At 46.2% G+C, this 27,721-nt stretch overlaps 1 protein-coding gene across 1 annotated transcript; it reads right to left on the bottom strand.

The window, feature by feature from the left end:
• Window positions 1–9,858: 9,858 nt before the first annotated feature.
• Window positions 9,859–27,260, bottom strand: CDADC1 (cytidine and dCMP deaminase domain containing 1; the record flags this gene model as incomplete). The annotated part of the gene is made up of 9 exons (XM_082001290.1): window positions 27,147–27,260; window positions 24,129–24,223; window positions 20,997–21,174; window positions 19,587–20,165; window positions 17,765–17,814; window positions 16,544–16,713; window positions 15,823–16,012; window positions 11,169–11,229; window positions 9,859–9,932 (listed from the first exon to the last, which is right to left on the bottom strand). The coding sequence occupies exons 1-9, from the start codon at window positions 27,223–27,225 to the stop codon at window positions 9,859–9,861; spliced, it is 1,476 nt and encodes a 491-aa protein (XP_081857416.1). The 5' UTR covers window positions 27,226–27,260.
• Between the last annotated feature and the right edge of the window lie 461 nt (window positions 27,261–27,721).

Genomic DNA, 27,721 nt, shown 5'->3' with positions numbered 1-27,721 from the left:
ATTGGAGCAGGGCTAAGAGAACCCAGGCCTCTTTCCAAAGGGTGCACTGAGCAGCTTTTTCTCTGGGCCAAAAAATGCTTCATTTTTCTGTCTGAAGTAGAAGCACATTTTGGCTGGAAGCACCTTCCTGCAGAATGTCTTATCCCCGGTGGTACAAGACATTATGAAGGCAGAGGGGATATAGGTTTTGGTTGCTCTGACATGAAAGGGAATTGTACCTAGCTCTCCCCCTTCTTGTCTAAGCACACTTGCATAAAAATACAGGTTTCCATGGCCTTACACCATTTATGGACTTGCATTTTGGCACCTGCCACTTTCCCTGTGCAGAGCTCACTCTTGAGCATCGCCCACTGGACTCGTACACATGGCCCACAGCTGAACAGCATCAAGCAGCTAAGGACTACATAGACCATAAGGATTTGTTGCATTTACTGCCAAGCAGTAAAACCCCATTTCATAGCTCTTACACTGATGGACCTAAAGTGGCTAGCTGCTTTCCTGTTGGAGCAGACAGGTGCCAGAAATTCTGCTGGGCTGCAGTGCGCCTGGGGCTGGAGCTGGAGACACCTAGCACTCACTGATGCCTGGTGATGAATGCAGGCTCCTAAGGGCCTTCACTGCTGGAGTCCAAGTCCTGGAACATCAGTTTTTGGCATAAATGCAGGCCTGGCCTCAGGAACTGATATGTTCCCGCTTCCAGGCAGTGCCTTAACAGAGAGCTCAGCCAGTCTTTCTACCTGTTCAGAGCAAATCCAGGGCTCCTCTCCCACTGAGTGACAAGCCCAGTGAGCTATGGAGTTACTCACTCAGGCCCACTGCACATTTATTCCATACACGTGCACCAAGTGGAACAGCACAAGCTGTTAAGGCTGGGCAGGAGGTGTCCCAGAGCCTCTAGTGGAAGGTCCAACCCCACAGCGAGAGAGAGGCAGTCCTGCTGGTGAGAGCTGCTGTGGCCTGGGCAAGAGAAGGAGCTAAAGTCACTGCCAACCCAGCCCATGCTGAAGGGGAGCCTTGCCTCCAGCAAAGGCTGGCATCCCTCAGCCTGCAGTGCCTGAAGCCACAAGGCAGCAGCAGTCCAAGCCAGCTCTGAGCACAGTTGATGCTGGGATGAGGCTAATGGAAAACCCAGGACAAGGTTAGCAGTTTTGGCCGTGTGGTTCAGCAGTAAGCCAAGCATCTCACAGGGCTGTGACTTGGCCCGGCTCCCCCGAGAGCCTCAGGGAGACGCAGGCAGCGAGCCCAGCCCTCCTGACTCATGGTCCTGCACCACAGCCCTACCTCGTGCTGGCCCCTCTTTCCAGGAATGTGAAAGCAGAAAAAACAATCAAACAAGCAACCCCTTTCCTATGGCATCAGTTGTGAGTGGCTTTGCAAAGCTACAGTAAAAATGACTTTTGCCACCTCCGGCTGTGTCACAGCACGAGTGGCAGGAGGATGGGGAAAGCCAGTGCCCAGGGTGCAGCGCCACCTTGGCTCTGGCCAAGCCATAGCCAAGCCCAGCTGTGCCAGAGCAGGGCGGGGCTTCCCCTAAACACCCACACCTATCTGGCTTAGTACTGACTGGGGTACTGGGGACGGGGACAGGGGGTGTCCCAGCTGTTAAGACAGCGTTCTGCCTTGCATCGTGCAGCTGAACACTGTAATTCACCTTTGCTACAAGAACCCCATGGCTATTTTTCATCACTGTATGGCACTGCCAACAGCTAGGAGGGCTTTGCTACTGAGCCTTCACCCCAGGAAAGCATGGCACTGCCCTGGCCATCTGTGAGATGTCAGATATCTGCTGCGGTGCAGCACAAGAGGTATGGCTCAGGTGTGTGTCCCACACCCCCTCACTCTCCTCCCTCTCTCGGTATGCCCATTTTGCATCTTGCTAGTGCTGTGTGTAGGGGCTGTGAGCTTCTCTCCCATGTGCATATTTGGGAATAAAGCCCCATAGTCCCATGGCCAAATGTGTAATTTACTTACTTACTTGTTTTAACTGTCACAGCATGCCATCAGGCACCTCCAGCATGTTGAGGTTTCGCAAGTTGTCGGGCAGCAAGCACTTGACCACCAAGGTGACAGGCACGAACAAAGTCCTTTGGATACACAACAGGCACCAGCCCAGTCACTGCACCATAGCCGAGCTCCTCAAAGTTAAAGCAACAAAAACCGCCCAACTCTGCAATGCAGCTTTCCTGGGGAGAGCTACCAGTCTGCTAATGAATGGAGTTATGTCTTCTGAGGGCACAGAGAAGACAGGAACGTGTCTTTGGGGCCATGAAAGCACCTTGCTCAACTCTTATGAATAGAAGCCCTTTATTTCCAAATTGCTGGGTACATACCTCTACTAACGTGCAGTTTTGGCAATGCCCTTCAGTTCGCTTGTAGAACAGCTGGCCTGACAAGGAAGGGTTTGGAGCGGATTTAAAAATACCCTTGTCAAAGCAGAGCCCGTTGCATCTGTTCAGAGCTTTGTGCAAACACGCAGGCACGGTTAGCTTTTCAGCAGGCGGCACACCCAGGCACAGCCCTGCCCCGGCAGCTAGGAGGGAGCAAACAAACCCATCATTTGCTCAGGCAGATGGTCAGATGCCCAACGGGCTCTGTATGAGGAGGACAAGCGGGAGCCCGCAGACAGCAGGTCTCATGAGTTCCGACGGGGGAAGTGGAGAAAGGCACCTCCTCCCCATTTTAAAGCTGGGTGTGGGGGGAAAACTTACATGCATGGATGGGCTTGCCTTGAGCCCTAAGGAGTGTCAAGGGCAGAACCACAATTAGCTCATGGGACAGAGCAGGTTCTCACTCTGGGCTGACAGCAGTGGCTAATGCTTCCTGTCAAAGGCTCAAAGGACAGAAACACTGGGGACAGGCCTACCGGCAGGCAAGGCAACAGTATCTCCCAGGGGATGGCAGGCATTGCCGAGGGAGGAGAGGCATACGTTCATTCCAACAAAAGACCCAGCTGTCCTGCTAATGGACACCACTTCTAGCCATGCAGCCAGGCTCTGCTTCTGCTGGTTTTTGCTTTTGCTAGATGAATCTGTCTTGCCCCACGATGGGAATGAAAGGCCAGTAGCAGGTGGATGTACTGGCATTCATACTATTTTAAATACATCTTTCAGGTATTTCTGAAAGGACATTGGGCTGGGACGGGGGAATGTGTCTATGCTGGCATTTGTATGACATGTCCCTAAGGCCTGGTTTCTGCTGAAGTTATTGTTCAAATGCTTCATGGTTTCCCCAGGCTTCATCAACTCCTTATTTATTTCTCCAAGTTAGAACATTTAGCTGCCCTGGGGGAAAATTTACTGGCAAAGCAGTGAGGTGACCTCATCAGAGCCAGAGTAAAGATAGTTAAGCAATGAAGGCAAAGGGGGAGAAAAATGCAAGCAGACTGCAACAGCTTCGTTTTTGTTAACGCACCCCTCTCATAACACATTGCAGAAGTACCATCTACATTAAAGCTGGAACAGACCCCATCCCTTCCACCGTGGTGGGAACGCACAGTGGTCCTGTAGCTTCAGGAAGACCACCTGGTGCTGAGGCAGAGCCCGGCTCCTCAGGAAAACAAAGTGGAAAGTTGCAGGTACAAAGGGAGGATACTTGGAGTGCAGAAGATACATGTCACGCTGCAAAATACCCCAGGGAAAAAGCTCAGCATGCCTGTTCCTAGCCCAAACACGGTTACACCTGTGCTGTTGCCAGTCACGCAAACCCATTACCTCTATGACAGTCACACCAGCCTCCTCCTTCCCTCTTCCCATGTACGAGTTTTGAGCCGCCTCAAGCGTTCTGGCATTTACAACCAGCATCAGCACACCTTTGTCTTTTGCTGTCCGCAGCAGCACCAGCAGGAGGAGGAGGATTTTCTGGAGGTCTCTAGCAGCTTTTACGGTAAAACAGAGCCCTGCCGCGTTAGCCGCGCGGCCCGGGCCCCGGGCGGGCCCTCTCCCCGCCGCAGGCCTCGCCGCCGCCCCGTCCCCCGCAGCAGCGCCCCCTGACGGCGGCGCCGGAGCCCTGCGCCCCGCCCGCCTTTTAATCCCGGCTGCTTTAAACCCGAGCTCTTTTTGCCTCCCTCTAAGGCAAAATAGCCCCGAGTGTAGAGCTAGGGAAGTAAATTGAGGAACCTTCTCCGACTCGGGCTTGTTAAGACAGCCACAGAATCGTCCCGGCAGCTCTTTGCCTGTTCTCTCCCCGCGCTTTGCAGTGCTGGCCGTTGCCCTTCTCGCCCCCGGGGCTGTAGGATTAATCCCGGCCTGCGAGCAGCACCGCAGGCCACAGAGCACAGCAGAACACTGTTCTGGCACGTCATAAAGGTAACGACCCTTATCGTGGCCCTACTTGTATCCATCACATTATCAGAAGGGTTCCAGTGGAAGATGTCTTGTGCTACCAGCTCCTTTCCCCTTCAAAGAGGGAAGAACAAAACTGCGAAATAGAGAGCAGCGCATTCTGTCTGGTATCTAAAAGTGCTTAAAACTAGATGTTGCCCAAGTATGTGTATGCAGCATACAAACCCGGCATGTTAGCAGATAGCTAGCTATGCAGGTCTGGGAAAACAGAAGGATCCCAAGGAAGATCAGCAAGTGTTTGACGACAGTCCTCTGCAATTACATTTCTGTGCAGAATGGAGTTTGGCTCTGCATACGTGGCATTGTGACCACCTTCATTAATGATAGGGTAATCCAGATCTATTAGAAATCAGCACGCACCACCATCTTCTTTGCTTCTCTAGTCTCCAAGCAATGTCGCTTACTGGAGCTAACAAATTAAAGCCAAACAGAATCACAGAATCACTAGGTTGGAAAGGACCTTCAAGATCATCAAGTCCAACCATTAATCCAGCGCCACCATGTCCCCTAAACCATGTCCTGAAGCGCCACATCCACATGTTTTTTGAACACTTCCAGAGATGGCGACTCAACCACCTCCCGGGGCAGCCTGTTCCAATGCTTGACCACTCTCTCAGTGAAGAAATTTTTCCTAATATCCAATCTAAACCTCCCCTGGTGCAACTTGAGGCCATTTCCTCTTGTCCTATTGCTAGTTACTTGGGAGAAGAGACCAACGCCCATGTCGCCACAACCCCCTTTCAGGTAGTTGCAGAGAGTGATAAGGTCTCCTCTCAGCCTCCTCTTCTCCAGACTAAACAACCCCAGTTCCCTCAGCCGCTCCCCATAAGACTTGTGCTCCAGACCCCGCACCAGCTTCGTTGCCCTTCTCTGGACACGCTCCAGCACCTCAACATCCTTCTTGTAGTGAGGGGCCTAAAACTGAACACAGGATTCAAGGTGCGGCCTCACCAGTGCCGAGTACAGGGGCACAATCACTTCCCTACTCCTGCTGGCCACACTATTCCTGATACAGGCCAGGATGCTGTTGGCCTTCTTGGCCACCTGGGCACAATGCCAGCTCATGTTCAGCCAGCTGTCAACCAGCACCCCCAGGTCCCTTTCCGCCGGGCAGCTCTCCAGCCACTCCTCCCCAAGCCTGTAGCATTGCATGGGGTTGTTGTGACCCAAGTGCAGGACCCTGCACTTGGCCTTATTAAACCTCATACAGTTGACCTCTGCCCATCGATCCAGCCTGTCCAGATCCTGCTGCAGAGCCCTCCTACCCTCCAGCAGATCAACACTCCCACCTAACTTGGTGTCATCTGCAAACTTACTGAGGGAGCACTCGATCTCCTCATCCAGATCATCAATAAAGATATTGAACAAGATATTGAACAATACCGACAGGTATTTGAAGTCTGGTTCACAGGCAGAATGGCTGAAACAAAAAAAATCTATTTAGAGGACTGCAAGCTTTTCAGAGTAAGTCCTTGCATTGAACATGGCTCTGGGAAGCCTGTCCCATTGCCTGCCCAGCTGACCATGTCCCACTGACTGCTCACTGCGTGTCTACAATGACATTTCAGTTCAAGAGCACTTCCCAAACGCATCTCCCACCTGGCCCCACTTACTGCAAGTGGCTCTGTGACACGAGCCAGTCCTGGTGTGCATTGAGTGGATTCCTTTCAGATGAAGTTAAACAGGAAAACGAACTGCAGGAATAGCCCTAATGCACACCACTGGCTAACAGGCCTGTCCACATGCTGGGCTAGAGCTAGGTGGATGTAAAACCCCTGATGGGGTTTTTACATCGCCTGCTTCATGCTACAGACTCGCTGCCCTTCATCCACACCACTAACCAGCATAGCTGTTGGCCCCAATCCCTACAGCGATCCCTCTCTGCGGTGACTACGAATCAAGAAGCCTGCGTATACCCACACTGGCAACCCAGGACAGCAAGGCAGGAGGCGCAGCAGGGACCAATTTTCCTTCTTAACGGTCAAAGCTTTGCCCACTTCTATCCTTTCCAACCGAGAAACAGACTGTGGAGGTGGCCGTTCATGCAATGCTCCCTGAGGCAGTTCTTATTCTCCCAAGGAAGAGGGAATTAATGCTCATTAACGCTCACAGGGCCGAGGAAGAGAATCCCAGCCCTTCTCCCAGGCTGACAGGTGACATCGTCTCACACTGAGACAAATTCTTCAGGCAGGGCAGAGGGAGGTGATGCAGCTCAGCAGGCAGCTGGGACTGCAGCAGCAGACAGCACTGGGCCGGTAAAGGGTGTGAGCATCTTAAAGCACTCTGTAATGTTTCTAATAACCCAAAGCACTTAAAAATACACTTCAGCACTTGCTGTCAGATTAATTTTATTAGCAGAAAACATGTTTTGCTGTAAGGCAGACAATTAACAGAGAATTTCTGTAATTCTCAGTCAAGAGGCCAAATTATTACTGATACTTAATACCTGCAATTAAAATGACTGCTCTGAAATGAATAGAAGAGACCCAAAATGCATATGGAAATTTCATACAATATATAAAATATATAACTTTTACATTTCTTAATTTTAAATACATTGCTCTTTTCATGTAAGAAACAAATATCCTAGAGTTCATTGCAAAATAAGCATTGCAGGAGATGTGCAATCTTCTGTGGCTCTCCCTGGTAAGCAGATGACATGCAGAGCAGCACCTACAGAGTCCATGGGTTGAGAACGAAACCTCATTCATGTTGGTCCTACTGGCCAGGATAAAGACCCTACTTGGTAATCCCCGTAAGAATTAAAGAAGTGGAGTTATACTGATAAACAGAGCCTCGACAAATTTACAAGGAATCTGTAGAAATATGGCAAGACAAACATAAAGCCAGGCTTCCAAGCTTTCAGCCTTACAAGCAATTCCAAGTTTCATGGAAAGTTTTCTACAAAAATCTTTTTAAAAAATGATAAAAAGTAAAGGTATAATCTTAACTCCTCATAAGTACAGGTTACCAGCAGCATTCACTGCAGAGTAGTTATTTAATGTGTGCAATATTTGACTTGTATCTTGATTTACTTCTCCATATGCCCAGGCTATCCATGATGTTTCAGGGACTTCTCAGTTTCAGCTGTTCCTATAAAGACACAGACTTCTTTACCAATTTTGATACCAGCTGACTGAAAACATAAAAATTGAAGGGGCCTTAAACCTGCCCCTGTTTTTTTCCCTGCTTCTACTTCAAGTAGAAGAGCATTGCCAATGGATTATGGAAACAAGAAGGTTTCAGCGGGTGGAGTGGGACGGACTTTTTACTCTAAACTGGACAGTGTTCTTCTGATTTGTAGAAAAAGCCAGGAGTAGATGCTTACAAGAAGTGAGGGGTGAAATCACAGAATCATTAAGGTTGGAAAAGACCTTCAAGATCTTCAAGTCCAACTGTGAAATATGCCAAAGTAAAATATTTATGATTTAAAAACAGATTATAATCTTGATTATAAAACACCAACATTTGACTTTAACCTTATACAGAAGTTACAAACAATGAAACTATATAATCCTTGATGAGAGGAAAAAAAAGTCTTTCTGAGGTTTGTACAGCATCTAGACCAGTAACTTAATCCCCAGGCCCTGGACTCTGAATCTAACAGGTGAGGCATAGAGCTCTTGCAGCTGGACCTGCTGGTCCTAAATTCAGGACCCGGGTTCCTCCACTCTAGATTACAAGATGTGGTGAAGTGGCAGTTCAACTATTTCCTCATGAGCTACTGTGAAAACAGCACTCTTTTGTGGTGTGATGTAAAAATGGGTTTCACCATCCTTCCCTTAGTTGACAAACTGTCAGATTTTTCTCCTTCATTCACTACCTGCTCCTGGGAAAGGAAGCTGTATGCACCCTAGTTAGCAAGGCAGCAGTGGTGCAGGAGGTCAGTTAGCTGCCTGATGAAGTTTCTGCTAAAAGAGAATGATGAGTTCTCAATGAGAACTGCTCTGAGAAACAGCAGCTTCTCCATCTCCAGCTCGAGTGAGAGCGAATTCTCATGGTGGTAAGAGGATATAAGCATTCCCCAGTTCTGAAGTCCAGGTACTCAAGAATGAAGTTATGCTATGAGCTCTGGGGAATCACAGCCTCTTGCTGCAGCTCCAAGCATCAAGAACTGTACCTTAAGTTACAGGACCAGTAGCCAAACTGGATGAGAACAGACTCCATATAATTAATGCCATGTTAAGAATGTTTTACACAGTATCCAATCCCTGCTTTGCTATGTAGTTCCAACCTTTTCCAAAGCCTAAAAGAAACAAACAGAACCTACGGCAGCATCTTAAGACAAAGTCCTGGAAGGGGAATCATAAGGAGGGTAGCAAAGACAAGATGCATGAAAGAATTGGGAAAAGGCCATTTATATATCCTACCAGCAGCAGCAGAAAAAGGTTTAAACTGTTTGCACTTGAGAGCTCAGCAGAGGAGTGAACAGAAAGCCTTGGAACATTTGCTAAAACAGCTAGAGGTCATATTCAAAGCAGCAAACAGATGGGCATAAGTAGAGTGACCTTTCAAAAGATGCTGGGTTCAACTCTCTGTTCTGGTTACACGTTACCCAGCACCTCCTCAAAACTAGCAACATTAGACTGCAGTTTCACTGGCTGTTTTAATGTCACCCTTGCTCCTTGTGTAGTCATCTGAGAGACTGGCACCTGAAAAGAATTGGGCTAGTCCACTGGTTCCATCCTATCTAAGAAACAACAGGGCACCTGGCACTTCATTAGCTTCTGTAGTCCTAGAACCCTGTTAGTGAAGATTAATAAAACCTAAACACTAGCAACCTTCACATCGTATGGAGGGCCCATTGAGATGCATACAGCGAAATTCTTTTAGGCCTGCATCCAGAAGCTGAGAAAAAGCAAGGCTAATCTTTGTCTATGGGATGCACTTAAGGAAGCACACAGAGCAGCAATGCAAGTACCACAAAACAAAATAGCTCTGCTGCTATGGTAGTTGGAAGAGGGTACGTATGAGAGACAAACTTGATCTCCAATCACTTACCTAGCAATGATTGCCATCTCAATGGCTTTGTCTCCTTTATACAAGCAGACTGAGAAACAAAAGCCACTTTCAGGAACAGGAATAACTGCTAGTGATTATCTACCGTTTTCTAAAAAAATTCCCCTGACAAGTGTACTTGAAGAACTAGGGCTTATTTCTGCATTCTGCTAGTCCAGAACTTAGAAATCCATTCCCTCAATCCATACACCAAGCAAAAAAGATACCATTTTATTATTACTCTGATCTACCAGACAAACTTTCAGTATTTTTTGTTAATGTGTTAACAATGATTAGCCACCCAGTTACTTTCACAGAAAATACAAGCAGCATTTTTTCCCCCGGGAACTTCTAAATTAAAAAGACCTTCAGGTAATTCTGTAAAACATTTAAGACATCATAAATAAAATTATTCTAAAAATCACTTTCCAAACAATAAATAAAACTTTTCCTTATTTGAAAGTGCAAACAGGCTGCATTATAAAAAGTATAGAGCAAGACTGCAGAAGTGCTTAATTATTCAATAGTGACCCAGACACAGTTTCTTGTTTTGGTGCTGCTGGTCATCTAGTGATTTTGTCTTCTGGACCCCATCTAAAGAAAAAAAATATGTGTGAAACATTCATACAATAGTAAGCATAGTCTAAATACTTAACACATAGAGACACACTGGGATAACACTAGGGGTGGGAGGGGAGCTTGTCTTCTTCCCCATACAGAGGAACATTCAGTAATCATAGTAAAAGAAACATCCTAAGGAAAAATAGCAACTTAAAACAGTTCAGTGTTGAAAATGCAAGCATACCACCTTGAAGAAAACATTGTTAGAAAAATAAGCCCTGTTAAAGGTCGTCAAACAAAGTACCTCAGGATGAAGACTTCTCCACCTGGGTCTAAAAACCATTAGCAAAGACTGAGCCCTTCCCTTCCCCCTTTCCCTCCAACTCATAAGGAAATAGCTAACAGAGAGACTTCTCCACTAATCCAGCTCACCACGTTTACGGAATTAGCTTCTAGTACGTGGCTATTCATGTGCTACAAAAAACATCTTCAGTCTTTTTTATGCTCTAGCATGGTACTCAATACTTTGAGTAGCTGCCAACTCCTATCTTTATGCTCTGTAACTTCATGCTTGAGGCACAACAATTATTTAGCTTCATTTTCCAGATTATTTTCCTCTCTAATGAGGAACATTTTAAGGACTGGTAGCTGACAGTAGACGCCAATGGTGTGTCCCTTTTGTAGCACAAAAAGGCTTCAACATAAGACTCATCTAAACTCTATTTTCAGGAGATGACAGCTCCCTTGCTAGAGGGGTGCAGGTCGACAAGGATTTTGTGGGCTTTCTGTTATATATAAATATATTTATATTGTATATACACACAAAAATAAATGTTGATTGAAAAGCACTGGCTTAGATTCTACTTCATAAAAAAAGCACTGAAATGTTCTGCAGAACATATTTAAATGACTTGGAGGCATCCAATTTCTCTTGAAAAAGAATGCCACTCTTATAGAACACTATATAAAAAGTCTTTATAGAGCAAAATTTAAAACTTGATAAAGTAGTCTGAAATGATCTATATGCAAAACAGCATGTTGTTGACCTTGATAACAACATTACTAGATTTTGTAACGTGTGTGCCAATGCCAAGCATTTGTTAAAACAAGCTTGGTTTTGACTTACTATTAGTTCATCTATTAAAAAAACTCAAAGAAGTTTTCACAGAAAAATTTAACTAATCAATCCCAGAGGGATTCAGGTTTGTTTAAAATGTGATCTCACTTATTGACTTCAGTCATAAAATTAATTACTGAAAAAATACTTACTTTCCCTGGCTGTGGGGTCATGGAATTCAAGGGCATTAGTGTGCAATGGATTTAGTTGCCACTGGTAAAAGAAGAAGAAAATGTTTACTTATTCCAGAAGATAGAAGAAAGAGCAAAGGGAGAAAGAAAAAGCATCCTACAGTCCGTCACTGCAAGGCATGACTAGGGGTGAGGTGGGAAATCATTGAATCATAGACTAGTTTGGGTTGGAAGGGACCTTTAAAGGTCATCTAGCCCAAACCCTCCCGGCAGTGAGCAGGGACATCTTCAACTAGATCAGGTTGCTCAGAGCCCCGTCCAGCCTGATCTTGAATGTTGCCAGGGATGGGGCATCTCCCACCTCTCTGGACAACCTATTCCAGGGTTTCACCACACTCATTGTCAAAAATGTCTTCCTTATATCAAGGCTGAATCTACTTTCTTTTAGTTTAAAACCATTGTTCTTTGTCCTATCGCAACAGGCCCTGCTAAAAAGTCTGTCCCCATCTTTCTTATAAGCCCCCTTTATATATTGAAAGGCTGCAATAAGATCTCCCCAGAGCCTTCTCTTCTCCAGGCTGAACAACCCCAACTCTCTCAGCCTTTCTTCAGAGGAGAGGTGTTCCATCCCTCGTATCATTTCTGTGGCCCTTCTGGACCCGCTCCAGCAGGTCCGTGTCTTTCCTGTGCTGAGGACTCCAGAGCTGGATGCAGGACTCCAGGTGGGAGTAATGGGGCAGAATCCCCTCCCTCAACCTGCTGGCCACGCTTCTTTGGATGCAGCCCAGGATACAGTTGGCCTTCTGGTCTGTGAGCGCACATTGCTGGCTCATGTCCAGCTTTTCACCCACCAGTACCCCCAAGTCCTTCTCAGCAGGGCTGCTCTTGATCCATTCATCCCCCAGCCTGCATTGATACTGGATGTTGCCCTGACCCAGGTGCAGGACCCTGCACTTGGCCTTGTTGAATCTTATGAGGTTCACATGGGCCCACTTGTTGAGCTTGTCCAGGTCCTTCTGGAGGGCATCCCATCCCTCGGGCATGTCAACCGCACCACTCAGCTTTGTGTCATCTGCAAACTTGCTGAGGGTGCACTCTGTCCCACTGTCTATGTCACTGATGAAGATATTAAAGAGTACGGGTCCCAGTACAGACCCCTGAAGGAAACCACTCATCACCAGTCTCCATCTGGACATTGAGCCATTGACCACTACCATCTGGATGTGACCATCCAACCAGTTCCTCATCCACTCAACAGTCCACCCATCAAATCCATCTCTCTCCAGTTTAGAGAGAAGTCCAGATAGACGACATTGGTAGCTCTTCCCTGGTGTGGTCACTCCATCACAGAAGGCCACTAGGTTGGTCAGGCAGGACTTGCCCTTGGTGAAACCATGCTGGCTGTCCTGAATGACCTCCCTGCCCTCCATGTGCCTTAGCATAGCTTCTAGGAGGATCTGTTCCATGATCTTCCCAGGCACAGAGATGAGGCTGCCAGGTTGGTAGTTTACAGGGTCCTCCTTGCCACCCTTTTTAAAAATGGGTGCAATGTTTCCCTGTTTCCAGTCTCCAGGGTCTTCACTTGACTGCTAGGACTTTTCAAATATTGTGGAGAGTGGCTTGGTAACTACATCAGCCAATTCCTTCAGGACTCTGGGATGCGCCTCATCAGGTCCCATAGAGTTGTGTATGTTCAGGTTCCTCACATGGTCTCAAACCTCTTCTCTTACAGTGGGAGGGACTTTGCTCCTCCAGTCCCTGTCTTGCAGTCCATCCACCTGGGGATCAAGAGCTCTTGCATCTGTGGAAAGTGTCGTTAAAGATCTGCCAGCTCTGTTCTGCTCCCTTGTCCCCGAGGGCAGTTTCCCAGGGGGTCCTATTGACTAACTCCCTGAACAGCTGGAAGTTTGCCTTCCTAAAATTCAGGGTCCTGACTTTACTCTTCACCTGACCCAGATCCCTTAGGACTGTGCACTCCACCAGTGCATGATCACTGTAGCCCAGGCTGCCTCCAATCCTGATGCTCACTTCTGTCAGTGACCAACAGGTTCAATATCACATCCCTTCTGGTAGAGCTGCCTATTACGTGGCTTAAGAAGTTATCCTCAATGCATTCCAGGAGTCTCCTGGATTGCCTACAGCTCACCATGCCACTTTTCCAGAAGATGTCAGGGTAGTTAAGATCCCCCAGCAGGATGAGAGCCTGCAAGCACGGTGCCTCCTGTAGCTGGAGTGAGAAGCCTTTGTCAATAGACTCCCCTTGATTGGGCACCCTGTAGCAGACACTAGCCATGAGGTTCCCTTTGTTGCTGCGATCTCTGATTCCTACCCCCATAACCTTTCAACCTGCTTGTGGCTATTCTTCAGAGACAGCTCTTCACACTCTATTTATTTCTTGATGTAGAGGGCAACGCCTCTGCCCTTCGCTCCTCTTCTGTCCCTTCCGAACAGCCTGTAGGCAGTAATAGCCGCAATCCAGTCATGGGATTCGTCCCACCAGGTTTCAGTAATGGCAACTAGGTTGTAGCTTTCTAGCAGCATGGTGGCTTCCAGCTCCTCCTGTTTGTTGCCCATGCTGTGTGCCAATATTGGTGTAGAGGCACTTCAGCGGGGCCATGGGCCATGTCACCTTCTTAGAGGAACATCCCTTAATTCCTTTGAGGTGTTTCACTGGTATTCCCTGTTGGCTCCTATTATGTCGGGAGCCCCTGGCTCATCTCTGTAAGACTTCAAGTGTGCTCCAATCTAGCCAGCACATCTCAGAACAATAGGCTGAGGGCCCTCCCTAGCACCCCGTTCCTCTAACCTTGGCATGTCATCCCACAGCTTGTCATAGGCAAGCCTGATATTATCCCCCTCTCCCTTCAAGTCTAGTTTAAGCTCTGTCAATGAGCCCCACTAGCTTGTGAGCAAAGACCCTCTTCTGCCTTTGAGAAAGGTGAATCGCATTCAATGCCAGCAAGCCAGGTGCCATGCGGGCCATCCTATTACCCAAAAACTCTAAATTGTGGTGGTGACATCAGCCACAGAGCCATGTATTAACAGACTGGGCCCTTCTGTTTCTTCCAATGTTGCCGCCCACAACTGGTAGGAGAGAGAAAAAAATAATCTGTGCTCCAGATTCTCTTACCAACCGTCCCAAGGCCCTGAAGTCCCTTTTGATTGCTCTTGGACTATGAGTTGCAGCTTCATCTCCACCCACATGGAAGAGCAGTAGTGGGTAATAGTCAGAGGGCCGCATGAGGCTGGGAGGTTTCCTAGTGATGTCCTTAACCTGGGCCACAGGGAGGCAGCAGACTTCCCCAAGACAAGGGTCTGACTGGCATATTGGACCCTCTGTTCCCCTCAGAAGGGAGTTGCCTACAAATATAACCTGTCTCTTCTCCCTTGTGGAGGTCGTTGTGATGCAGGGGGTAGGCCTTTCTGACCCTCTTGAAGTTTTTTTTCTCATGGCTGTTCCTGTTTCTGTCTCAGGGAGGGCAGAGCATGGTTCCATGAGTCCATCTCTTTCTCAGACTCCCTGATGCTCCTTAACCTTTCGACTTCCTCTTGTAGCTCTGCCACCAGGCTGAGCAGATCGTCCACCTGGTCACACCTCACACAGCGGTTCTCACTACTGCCACCTGTTACCAGAGAGAGGCTCTGGCACTCTCTGCAGCCTCAGACCTGAATGGCTGCACGTTTTCATGGGAGGTCTGTGTGGGTTGCCACATCCATTGAGGCAGACATGGCTCTCTGCTGGGTGGATACCATAGCTAACCTCCTCCTGAGAGGTGATGACCACCAGTTGAACTCACCTCTTGAGCTGGTAGGGCGACTACGCCCTCCCTGTGCGCCCTTCCACACAAACTCCCACACACGCCCTGGCTGCCGCACCACACCCTGTTTGCCCGCTCTGTTGGCAGCGCTCCCGGTCACTCGCACTCCCCAGGCTGCTTTTTATCAGCATGGGGGTGGCCACCATTGCTCTGGCAAGGCCCAGGCCTCATCAGCATTTCCCATGAGAGCTGCCGGCTCCGGGTGGGTCTCCCTTCTGCCCTGGCATTTCCCTGCCTCAGGAAAAGCCCCTGTGCACCAAGATCTGCTGCTCCGCTGCAGATCTGTCTGGCTCCTGAACAGCTCCTCTTGGTGAAATGAAGAGCTCCCCCTCTGACATGCACTTGCTTTGAGGATAAAAAGCTATTAAGGGACGTGTGGCTGTTTACTCCCTTGGGAAAGGGAAACGAGCCTGCTCAAACTGACAGTGCTGCAGTTTGTCATGGTGAGCACCCTGAGCTGCAGGAGCACTTGGCCACCTTCAAGCCCCACTACAGGTCTTTCAGGAGCTGCTGGATGGGTCTACAACATTACACAGTCATCTCCCACATCAGCTGCCACGCTGTGACAGGGAGGCTTGGAGAGAACTTCAGAGTGTGAAGAGACCACCTCAAACAGCAGCAATGAGTCAGAGGGAAATCTGCAAGGAAATTACAGAAAATAGACACGCTTGGCCCCACCATCTGGTATATGGCACAGCACTTCTCCCCAGTGTCGTGATAGAGCAACCTCTCAATTCCACTCACTTGACTAAACAGCTCAAGAATAGGCTCCTCTGTGCTGGCTGCAGATGACTGCTCACTCCCTCTTTCCCCCAGTGCTGCCCAGTTTTTAGAATACAGTACATTTAGACACTTACTGTAAACTTGCTTACACCCTCGAGTTCACCAAACTTCATATAGGATATGTCTGCTTTCTTTTTTCCAGCATCAACATCTCCTGCATAGATCTGCTTGATACCAGCCCCTTTGATTAAAGGGACACATTCATCACACGGACATTTCGTCACAAATATCATGCTTCTCTCATCTGGTTTTATTTCTCGACACCTACAAGCAGTCAGAAAACAGAATTTCAGAGCTTATATCTTGATAGTTTTGAATAGTGACAAACTTGATACCGCACAAGAGCAAGCAGAGAAGTTTGTTATCTACTCTCAGAAGCAACTTACTCCTAATCAAGTGCACAAGTACACAACGATATCTGGTTTGGTTTTACTATCTGTGAACAAAACACGCATCCCACCTCTCCACACATAGCATTGTTGGAAGCCTCAACAACTGCTGTGCTTCCATATTTCAGGTTACAGCATGGTGCTAGCAGGAAGCACAGGCAGTGGCTTGATTCTGAAGGATAGCTGCCATGGATTGGAGTGAATATCTTTTAAAAAACAAGTTCACTTAAGAAGTCTGAAGAATCCCCAGGAGCTGACTGTGTCCATGCACCTCCAAGTTCTGCATCATTGGCATAAACAAGACCGTGATTGCAATCCACACTTCATCACAGTGACATCATGCATTTGTGACGGAATTGTTTCTGAACCATCTCAGTCTTTCCTGTGGTAAAAATAAACCCATTACCTGAATGTCAAGGCGTTCTGCTCCGCATGTATAATGTATCTGAACTTTCTGATCTCCCGATCTTTTTGTTTATCATCCATGTGTGGAAAATCAGCATATTCAGATCCAACAGGAAAGGCATTGTAACCACAGCCTACGAAATACATTGCTCCTGTCCCATCACAGCTTCTCTGCAATGGTAAGCAAAGCGTCAAATATGGAGACATTTAAACTGAGTAGTAAGTCAAAGTGTTGTGCAATGTATACTTTCACATTATCAGTTCATGCCAAGTTACAGCAGTTAAAAGAGAACCCAGCTCTTGCTAACTGCTCCATGCCTGTATGGAGATTTTCCACTGAGCTCCATAGGAGCTGGACGGGCAAACTCTAACACTACACACAACACACTGCACCAGGCTTTAGAGGCTTTCCTTTTAGCAAGTAATACTGATAGCAGGAACAAAAAGTCTGAAGGATTTAGTCCTTAAGCCTTACTGCAATGTATAAAATTAAAGACAGCTGTAGTTAGTCCCTGATGTGCCAGAGACTGGACAGACCCAGTGACCAGTGGGCTGACAAAGTAGCAATCAGTGATTGAAATCAGAACAAGAAACAAAACAGCAATAAGCAGTTGATGACTGAAGTGCTAAAAACAAATTAAGAGTATGTTGCAGCTGCATGAAGAACGAGGCTTCCTGGGATTTGTAACATGCATAATCAGAGACATAAAGAAATAAAAACTTTATGTTTGGACAGGAAAAAGGACAGTAACAATATTTGTAGGAAAATATCCCTTTGATCCAAAAAGGACCCTGCTGAAGCCAGTACAGCATTTCAACTGCAACAAAAATCCTCAAGAGGTTGTCAGGCTATGATTGCACTGAGACATCTCCAAAAAAGAGCTGCAAGAGGTACCATGCAGAGTAGGCACATGCTGCCTGCTCAACAGCTGTGGCAAAACTTTGTAGTCAGGACACCTGGAATAACTGACAATGACTTGGGAACCATGGACACTGAAAAGCCAGGCAGAGACACTAAACTCATTTATACTTCTCCTTCATCTTGACAGCATAACAATGAACCACTCATTTACTTATTACTAAAGACTGAGAAGTGCAAACTTTCTACAGTGCTGAGCGTGTGTATGAAAAACGCACATGGATAAACTTAAAGCAAACTAACAAGCTCAAAGCAGATACAACTGTATGAATTGTGAGTGCAAGTAACTTTTTCAATACTTACTGATTTTTCTTCTGCCCAAATAATAGCTCCAACTCCCGTTTTATGATCCTCTAAAATACATAACATTTTAGCAGTAAATAACAAATAAAGCACTTCTAAGTTACCTATACATTAATATATGACACCCTAAAATAAGGAATAATATTCATTGTTGCTTTGTGGACAGGAGAAAAGAAATGCTGAGAGATTAAGTGCTTTGAAGTCATATGAGTTTATTGCAAAAGCTGGGTGTGCTTTAACTGCAAGGTCCGCCATTCTAAGACTTTGCTACGTACATTTGTTCACAAATGCTAAGAAGCAACCAATACATAGATCAGATAAGAAAACGTGTATCATGAATCTATGTGGACAGATTTGCTGATGTGAGATGACAAAATGATAAAAACCTTCTCATTATTTACTACTTAATTTAATTACTTAATTTCCACCATTCCTTAAGCTTGTGGTTCTGTGGTCTGAATTCCTGTCAAAATTAGTTGTATTTTATACCTAATTCAGAGACAAAAATAAAATTTTTGGGTAATGTTTCCTATCACCACCACAAGAAAACTGAAACAGAACTTATGTGACCTGGAAGATTTTTATGGAACTTGGAAATCTTCCCCAGTAGCTATTGATGAGAGTCTTGACCAGTTAAAACACAGCATATAGAGGAGAAAAAAATGTTTCAGGCTTCCAGGGATTAATATTGTAGATGACACTTTTCAATTAACCACTGCCATCATCCTACCACAAACAATCACTCAAAGAGGGTCTTTCCTGCTGAAGATGTTTTATGAAGGCTGGTAACTTTATTTATATTCTGCATATTTATTAGTCATTGATGTATATTAACCTGGTATAGAAAACATCTCACTCCCCTTATATTTACCTGTATGCTAATGTAAAGCATCTAAATGTATGTATGATGTCATTTATTTTAATTTCATAAAGAATCAGCACTTAATTACAGGACTAAAGCAGAATAAAAGTTTGCTCAAAAAACAGACCTACATCTAGGCTAAACAGCACATATAAAACTGAATTTGCTGCCCCAAGAATGAGTACACAAGCTTGGTCATTCTATCTTGCTCTATACAATAGTAGTTGTACCAAAAACTCTACTGGTTCCACCCAACTTCTGAATTACTTCTAAAAACCCAATCCCCTCTGCAACTTTTGGTAACCAAATTTGGGGAGGGTACTGGGGTGGAGGGAAGGAAAGGTTCTAAAATATGAAGATTCACCTTTACAAATAACAAAGTTCGAGTAAGTCAAAAGGCACATTCGGCACCTGACTTGATAGGCTGGTTTTGCATGTGCATGTTGAGGGATTAGTTTTGTTTTAAGCTTTAAATATGTACTATTTATTTGTTTACAAGGGTTAAGAAAAGCACAACTATCCTATTTAGATGAAAAAAAAATCACTACGGAGTACCACCAAGTTTTAAGTCTTCATATTCTGTTATCTCAGGAAGAACTTACCAGTTTACTGCATTTCTACCCAGCCAGAATAAAGTAGCTAACCAAATTCATCTGTATCAAAAGATAGTCAATAACTACACTTCCACCCTGAGCCTCAGAGCCGCTTGAAGAATTTAAATGTCATTGTATTCTATTTTCAGATAGGTGTTGGACGTGTTGGCAGGGCAAGCTTTGCTAGCACTGTAAGTGAAATACCCGCCCCGATTTTCTTTTGGAAAGCTCAGTGCTTTCACACACAATACTATGTACCCCTGTGGAGTTTTTAGTATTACTGCTGCTCGTGTTTCACAGAAGTAAGACTTTAGGAACTCGCTCTACTCATGAGACACATTCTTCTTCCACTACTGTAACAACTCACCTGTCCGGTACGCAAGTAGCCTGGCTTGTATCATACAGTGCCTTGCAATTTCTTGGGGCAAACCCTGATGGTCTGTTCCATTTGTTTGCTGTGACTCACTGTTGTAAAATCCAAAGGATCCAAAGACAGGGACACTGGCAGCCACTGTTGCCAAGACCAAGACAAGATCTTTCATATTTTGCCTAAGGTTGCTGAAGTATGGATTTTCACAGAGGTTCTCCAGTCCTATTGTCATCAATATTTCCTTGTGCGTTTCCTCATTTGAAATTAGGAATAAACTTTCATACTCTTTTATTCTCTCTTGTCTACACACAGCATAGAAGTCAGTATTAAAGTCAGTTTGAGATTTTGCTATTTTTTGAATAAAATCAAACTTGGTGGAAGTTTCTTCAACAAACTGCACCATATAGCACACCAAGGGCTGAAGCAACACACACACTCGAGCACGACTATTTGACTTCAGTCTTTCCACTGCTTTGGCATCTAGCTTTGCATCATCAGTAGTCATGGGATTGGACACCTCATTCTGCAAGCTGATTTCAGGATCTGCAGGCCAGTAAGAAATCCTGTTCACTCCAGCTGGAAGAGAAGATAATGCAGCAAAAGGAACCACGCAAGCACAGTGGAACATAAACCTCATTTTCAACACACTATTGCCTAACCCTGTTTTTAAGTCCCTGAGTGCTGCTTAAGGGATGTCTGGACAACAAAAATGCTAGCATGTACAAGTATCAAGAGCTTATCAGACTTCATAATCAGACTATAGAAAAAAAATAGAATTTCCTAGGTTCTAAGATCTTTATGGCAGCTTAATTTTGCATGTTACCTACAACAGATACATTAATACCACACAAAAAAGTTAGCAGTAACAGAAGCTGCTGCTGAGATTAAAAACCAATACTTGCAGAAGGGCTGTACCAGCAGATCGCGTTTCAGGAAATGAATAATCTGACTTGTTTTCATCTCACTTGGGAAAAGGAAACCCTAAAGTACTCCTTGTGATTTCTGCATAAACAACACCATTCCTCTGGTGCCACTGACAAACAGTGGGAGGGCAAGGAAAAATGTAGCAATCTAGGCATAGTCATCAGGCTTTAGGGTTGCTCTGACAAAGTGCAACAGGTATGTCAGAATCTCAGTAATGCATCCCACCCAAGAGACAAGGACCACCAATGATAATAGTTACACAGAGAAAGAGGGTCTCAGGAGTAAACCCTAGTTTCTTGATCATCATCTCCAGGAAATGCACATTCAATACTGTATTCAGTCTTATGGAAAATATCAGTGCAGGCTACACAAGCTAGGGATTGGCATTCATAAAACTGGGGCAGTCCAAAGAGAAAACAGGCTTTCTGATACCACCATCACAAGCATAACATTTACTTCTACTCTACTACAGTCATTGCTTACCGTTTACAATCATTTTTAAACAAGTCGAACATGGTTTTCTGGAAAAATAAAGATCACAGTTTTTAAGTCTTGATCCATGTTTAATGAGTGCAATCTGGCCTGCATGCAAGTCTGTACTGGAACAATGGAGACCGATAATCTTCATGTTCTTCACCACAACCAGACCACTCTTCTTTACCTACAGAAAAATGCATTACTATTATTATTATTTTACCTTTTGTCAACATCAAGCCCATAGAGTGTTACAGCTCTTCCTTGGGTAACAATAATCAGCCAGGATCAGAGCACATAGCTCTTCAGTACAAATTGTGATATGAATCATTAAACCACCTCTATTACACTTCCCCTAAGCAGTACTTTTTTGGTGGTTTCTACATGTGCCTTTGACCCTGTCAAACTTCAAATAGGGACTTGTTGCGAATTCCTGATTTTTCTGGTCATTGCTTTGGCCATAACAAAACCCAGAAGCAGCACAGAAAATTCTGTCAGTTCTAGCTGAAAACTCCTCTGAATCATCCAGTGTCTGGAAATTCATGAATTTAATTTCTGTCTTAATTTTGACCATCCTGGGAGCCAATAGGTTCTCTAGCTTTATTTCTGTCTCTTCATTTATTGAAATGAATCCTGGTTCTAAAGAATCTTCTAGGGAAAAAGTCTGCATATCACAGACAAGGGCTTTACATCTGGGTTCCCATGTATTGTGAGGAAACTGGATACAGGCTAGTTTGATGAAGCTGGTGAAACAGATCGCATTATGCAATCCACCTGCTACCAGAACACCGTTGCCTTAGATCTGCAAATTATTCAATTTCTTTGCGGTTACAGAAATGAGGATGTACTAAAGCTCTACATGTAACTCAAGTGCCATGCCAAACTGAATTACTAAATTTGAAACTGCTTTTGAAGTCTGCATGGTGCTCATCTATCCCTCTTTCAGATCTAGTCTGGGACATACCAAGCTCCGATAATTAGGCCTAATTGTCACTAAATTTTTCTCCTATCTTTCCATGTCCTGGTTGATACATGTGCTATGGATCTTAGCACACGTGTATGCTCTGCACAAAGGAGTAATCATTTTCAAGAACTCTGATCACAAAAGGAAACACCCCATTCCAGGACACTCTGAAAATGCCCCTCTACTTTGAAGTGTAACTAGGAGCTATTTAGAAGATCCATTCTCAAGGACAGTTTCTTTTCATTGTCACGAAGGTAGTTATCTACAAGCTCTTGATCAGCAAAAGTTTCGAGTAGTTTTGTGCACCTCCACTGCATAACAGAACTCTTCTATAACCATGAACATGGACATTTTAAAGAATATCTCTACACCATCAACGACACTGATTTTCACAGAATCACAGAATCACTAGGTTGGAAAAGACCTTCAAGATCATCAAGTCCAACCATTAATCCAGTGCCACCATGTCCCCTAAACCATGTCCTGAAGTGCCACATCCACACGTTTTTTGAACACTTCCAGAGATGGAGACTCCACCACCTCCCTGGGCAGTCTGTTCCAATGCCTGACCAACCTCTCAGTGAAGAAATTTTTCCTAATATCCAATCTAAACCTCCCCTGGCGCAACTTGAGGCCATTTCCTCCTGTCCTATCACTAGTTACTTGGGAGAAGAGGCCAACACCCTCGTCGCCACAACCCCCTTTCAGGTAGTTGTAGAGAGCGATAAGGTCTCCCCTCAGCCTCCTCTTCTCCAGACTAAACAACCCCAGTTCAGCCACTCCTCATAAGACTTGTGCTCCAGACCCCTCACCAGCTTCGTTGCCCTTCTTTGGACATGCTCCAGCACCTCAGCATCCTTCTTGGAGTGAGGGGCCCAAAACTGAACACAGGATTCAAGGTGTGGCCTCACCAGTGCCGAGTACAGGGGCACAATCACTTCCCTACGCCTGCTGGCCACACTATTTCCGATACAGGCCAGGATGCTGTGGGCCTTCTTGGCCACCTGGGCACACTGCCGGCTCATGTTCAGCCGACTGTCAACCAGCACCCCCAGGTCCCTTTCTGCCGGGCTGCTCTCTAGCCACTCCTCCCCAAGCCTGTAGCGTTACATGGGGTTGTTGTGGTCGAAGTGCAGGTCCCTGCACTTGGCCTTATTAAACCTCATACAGTTGGCCTCTGCCCATTGATCCAGCCTGTCCAGATCCCTCTGCAGAGCCCTCCTACCCTCCAGCAGATCAACACTCCCACCCAACTTGGTGTCATCTGCAAACTTACTGAGGGAGCACTCGATTCCCTCATCCAAATCATCTATAAAGATATTGAACAAGACTGGCCCCGGAACCGAGCCCTGGGGAACACCGCTTGTGACCGGCCGCCAGACGGATTTAACATCGTTCACCACAACTCTCTGGGCTCGGCCATCCAGCCAGTTCCTCACCCAGCGAAGAGTAAACCTGTCTAAGCCACGAGCCACCAGTTTCTCCAGGAGAATGCTGTGGGAGACACTGTCAAAGGCTTTACTAAAGTCCAGGTAGACAACATCCACAGCCTTTCCTTCATCCACTAGGCGGGTCACCTGGTCATAGAAGGAGATCAGGTTGGTGAAGCAGGACCTGCTTTTCATGAACCCATGCTGGCTGGGCCTGATCCCTTGGTTGTCCTGCACATGCCCCGTGAGTGCTCTCAAGACGAACTGCTCCATGATCTTCTCTGGTACAGAGGTCAGGCTGACAGGCCTGTAGTTCCCAGGATCCTCCTTCCGGCCTTTCTTGTAGACAGGCGTCACATTGGCAAGCCTGACTATTTTATTATAACTATTTTAAAGTTATAATTAGTATACATACACTAGGAAGTACACGGTATACACCATGTCTTTTTTGTTATGCTCTTCAAAATACCCACCAGCATTTTTTACTGTTTGCTTCACCTTTTGGGGGCATATCTTGCCTTTCAAAGTTTTTCAGAAATAACATGCTATTTAAACATTTTGCTATTTTTCTCCCACCAGTAGATTTTTTTCTACTTCTAAGAAACATACGAAAAAACGCTTATCAGCCGTTTTCTTTTTCCCCCTCTGGACTACCTCTCATGTAAAGAGCAGTTAGGTTAAAGTCACTGCAGGAGTTATTTGCATCTGTTCAGAAAGACCAAATAACAGTAAGCATAGACATTTTACCTGTGATTTTTTCTGTTGCTCAGCCGAGGGAAAGAGCTCCATCCAGAGGCTGAACAAAGTAAAAAGATTGACCTTAGAAAGTCTTGGCATTTGACCTGTCATTAGAAGAAAAAAAAAGAAATATTTATTAAAGAATATTTATAAAGAAACCCCACATTGTTGAACAGTATTTTCCAAGCCTTCCACACCACAGCTGCTACAGAAGCTGGTTCATCAACCACTTCTGCTATTACAGCAGCTAAATCCACACTGTCCTCTTCAGGGCAGTAGTTGTCAACTGGGAATGCTCACATTTGGATGCAGAGATCAGAGGTGAACAGCAGAAATCATAGATCAGATCCCCTGTAACTTAATGTGTTCAAATGATTCACAGATGCTTACAGGAATTTGAGACATAGCCTGTGATTCAGCTTCAGGCTCACCACAGGAGACAGCAAAAATATCTAGGCACGCATCATGATCTTACACTGACACCTGCTGCAAGAGTGGATGAACCTTCCGGTTACATCAGTTCTTGGAGAAACCTGTTTGTAAATTTTTACAATCTGCTTAGATTTTGGTTAGATTTTTACAAAAATTTAAACCTATTGCTCAGGCTGTCACTTCTGACTAAATAACCGGAGAGGCAGCAAAAAATCCCTTCTCGGACCACCACTTGTGGTGGTGGTGTGCTTGTACTCAAAATCTGGACAGTGTCCTATGAGGCCCAGCACTCAGCATTACTGAGTGTCCCACAGATGAAAAAGGAAGAAGTACTGCATTGCTCACTAATGCTTGCAGTGTTCCAGATGTAAAACTGTCTTGCCTCACACTTGGCAAGAAATTAATTAAGTTTGAAAAAGCTCCAGTCCCTATTTCAGGGGTGCTTACAGAGAGCTGTAATGAACCTGCAGGTCACACATGTGCTGTCTGACAATAGTATTATTTCTGTTTTTATCCCTTCCTACAAAGGGATAAAGTTTTTGCAAAGGAGGAAAAAGCAGAGGCAAGAACAGAATAGAGAAAAACATTTCTTTAAGTAGTTCGGAAGAGGTATATCAGATACTAAGATTGCTTCGGTGGGGGAGAGGGTTAGTTTAATGACATGTCTGTGAACCCAAACAATTAGGATAGCAGATAAACATATGCAATCCATGACTGGAATATGATTTTTCAGACAGTATTTTAGCAGCTTTTTTCACACAGAAGTGAGAGCAGAATTACTAGGGATTTTGGAAAGCAACTGTAGTCCTCTCAGCAGCACCATCTGATGCCACGCTGTCCACTAGTTGCTAGGCTGCCCAGCTATGCTATCCCACTGGACACAAGCAGGGGCACCTGGTTAGCACAATCAGACATGTGTGCTAGAAACGTACATGGCAAGTAGCACACATGAAGATTTGTTATCACCTGTACTAAAAACAAACTGTAAAAGTAAGTCTACAAGCCACATCCAAACAAGTGGAATTTGTTTTCTTAAATGGGCATTTGAGTTCATTCTCATTACAGCCCTTGTTCACTCCTGTCGTAGCGCATGCATGCACAGTTCCCAAATGGCAAGCTAAAATAAACAGTACAATTTATACCAGCTCACACATATACCATCATGTTTTCTAAAATGGATTACAATTTGGCATACAGAGTAGATTTAAAACAGAATACATCAGAAAGAAGTTTGTTTTCTTGGGCCTCATCTGAGTATCTGTCAAACACATGGGAAATGAACTGAAGAATGCACCAGTTCACAACCCTGTTGAGAACTGACATGAATTTATAATGAGAAGCAGGAGAATACTATGATGAAAAAGGAAAGACCTGTGGTCACAGTTATCACATCTATGTATCTGCATCTTTATACCCTTAGGTAGTTAAATGTTCCCTTAAGTTCAACAGAGTGAAGAGAACACTGACTAAAGTGGCCTGGAAAAAAGGTAGAAGACATCTTAGAGAATTTAAAGCAACTACAGAAGACGGGGAAAGAAAAGGAATCAGGCTTTCTCCTACTGAGACTAAAACCCAAAGTGAAAGGATTGCTCTTTTCACGTGTGTCAAGTCCTCACAGCTTCCCTACTTCACAAAAACAGATGATTTTATTACTCCAGGACAGGGATCTCGCTTCAGTGAGGCAAAGCATGCTGTGAAGGCCACTGTTGAAAACTCTGCTGCTTCTGCACCTGCAAGCAAAAAGGAGCAGGGCACTGCCAATCTGGACATGGCACAGATACAGGATTATGCCACGGTTCCAACATAGGAGTCCCTAGTTCAAAGTCTGGAAGGCTTGTATTAAGTCATCTTGCAAATATGAAACTAACACTAACACCATCATGAAGAAGGAAATCAGTGACATCACTGTCTGGGAAAAGGAAACTAGAAACCACATCCAGAGTTCATCTTCTTTGCTTGCTTAGAAGTCATAGTCCTCAGTCTTGAGAGGGCTATATATATAGCCCATGGGTGATCGGTATATACATACCACTCCCCTGGGACTGCAGCAACGGCATATATGAAATCTATCAAAATCCGCTTCATCTGGGCATCTCCAGCCTTGTGAGAAAGTTGATCTCTACTAAATTCGCACATGGGCCCTGCTATAAGCAAGCATTTTTATGCACATTAAATAGACCTGGAAAAATACATCATTTTGACGGGGGGGGGGGGGGGAGGAATGCAAAAAACAAGCGTATATTATCAAAAGGCCGGGGAGGCGGATACTTTATTGCCCTGCCTGTAACGGGCAGGAGCACTCTATGAAATAGCAGCTGGGGGGGGTGGGGGGAGGAAGGCAGGAGCTCTCCGAACAGCCGCGGGGAGGGAAGAGCCCTACAAGCGCCCTGAGGACAAACCGGACGGTTCTGGGCATTTCGTTACACACCTCGAAGCACGCGGTGGGCGAGAACAGACCCGCGAAAGGCGGGTCAGCGCACCCCCATCTCCGCTCCCCACCGCGGCACGGCCGCGGCTCCCTCAACAGCCGAGACAGGCCCCGGCCCAGCGCCCCGCCGCCAGGCCCCTCCACGGCGGGCACGGGGCGGTGCTCACCGGCCATGCTGTCGGTCTGCGTGCTCGCCGCGCTAGCCCGCGGGCCCCCTGCCGCCACCGCCTCCTCTGCGCCGTGCATGGGTCCTTGGTCCGGGTGCGGGTGCCGGTCCCGCCCGGTGCCCCGCGTCTCACCCGCCCCACCCCCATGGCGGCCCCGCTCCTCCCTCAGGGCGTCGCCGCGGCGGGGGCGTCCGCATGGCAACAGCCGCTGATGGGCGGGCGCCTCGGCCAATAGAAAGCGAAAGTGGAAGGAGAGGGTGGAACTTGTGGTGACGGGGCGGGCCGGCCGCTGAGACGCGGCGGTTGCCGGTGTCAGGCGATCTCCGTCCTCCGTAGCGGGATTTTAACGTTGCAATGCATCCCACCGCCCCCTCCTCCCCAGCGGGGTTTCACCTCCTGGCGGCTTCTGCCCGCCGGGGTGCGGCCTCAGGGCGGGCCTCGGCCTCCTGCACCGCGGCCCCGGCCCGGGCCTTCATCTCCGGCCTGGCCCTTGGTGGCCTCCTGGGTAAAATCGAAGCCCGCGGGCAAAAAAGAGATCCGAGGGGCACCGTGACCGGAACGCCGGTGCTGGGCCA

The sequence above is a fragment of the Phaethon aethereus genome (genome assembly GCF_964289735.1).
Source record: "Phaethon aethereus genome assembly, chromosome: 1".
NCBI lineage: Eukaryota > Metazoa > Chordata > Aves > Phaethontiformes > Phaethontidae > Phaethon > Phaethon aethereus.
The sequence above is the reverse complement of the archived record's forward strand: the minus strand, read 5'-3'. Positions and strand labels throughout refer to the sequence as shown.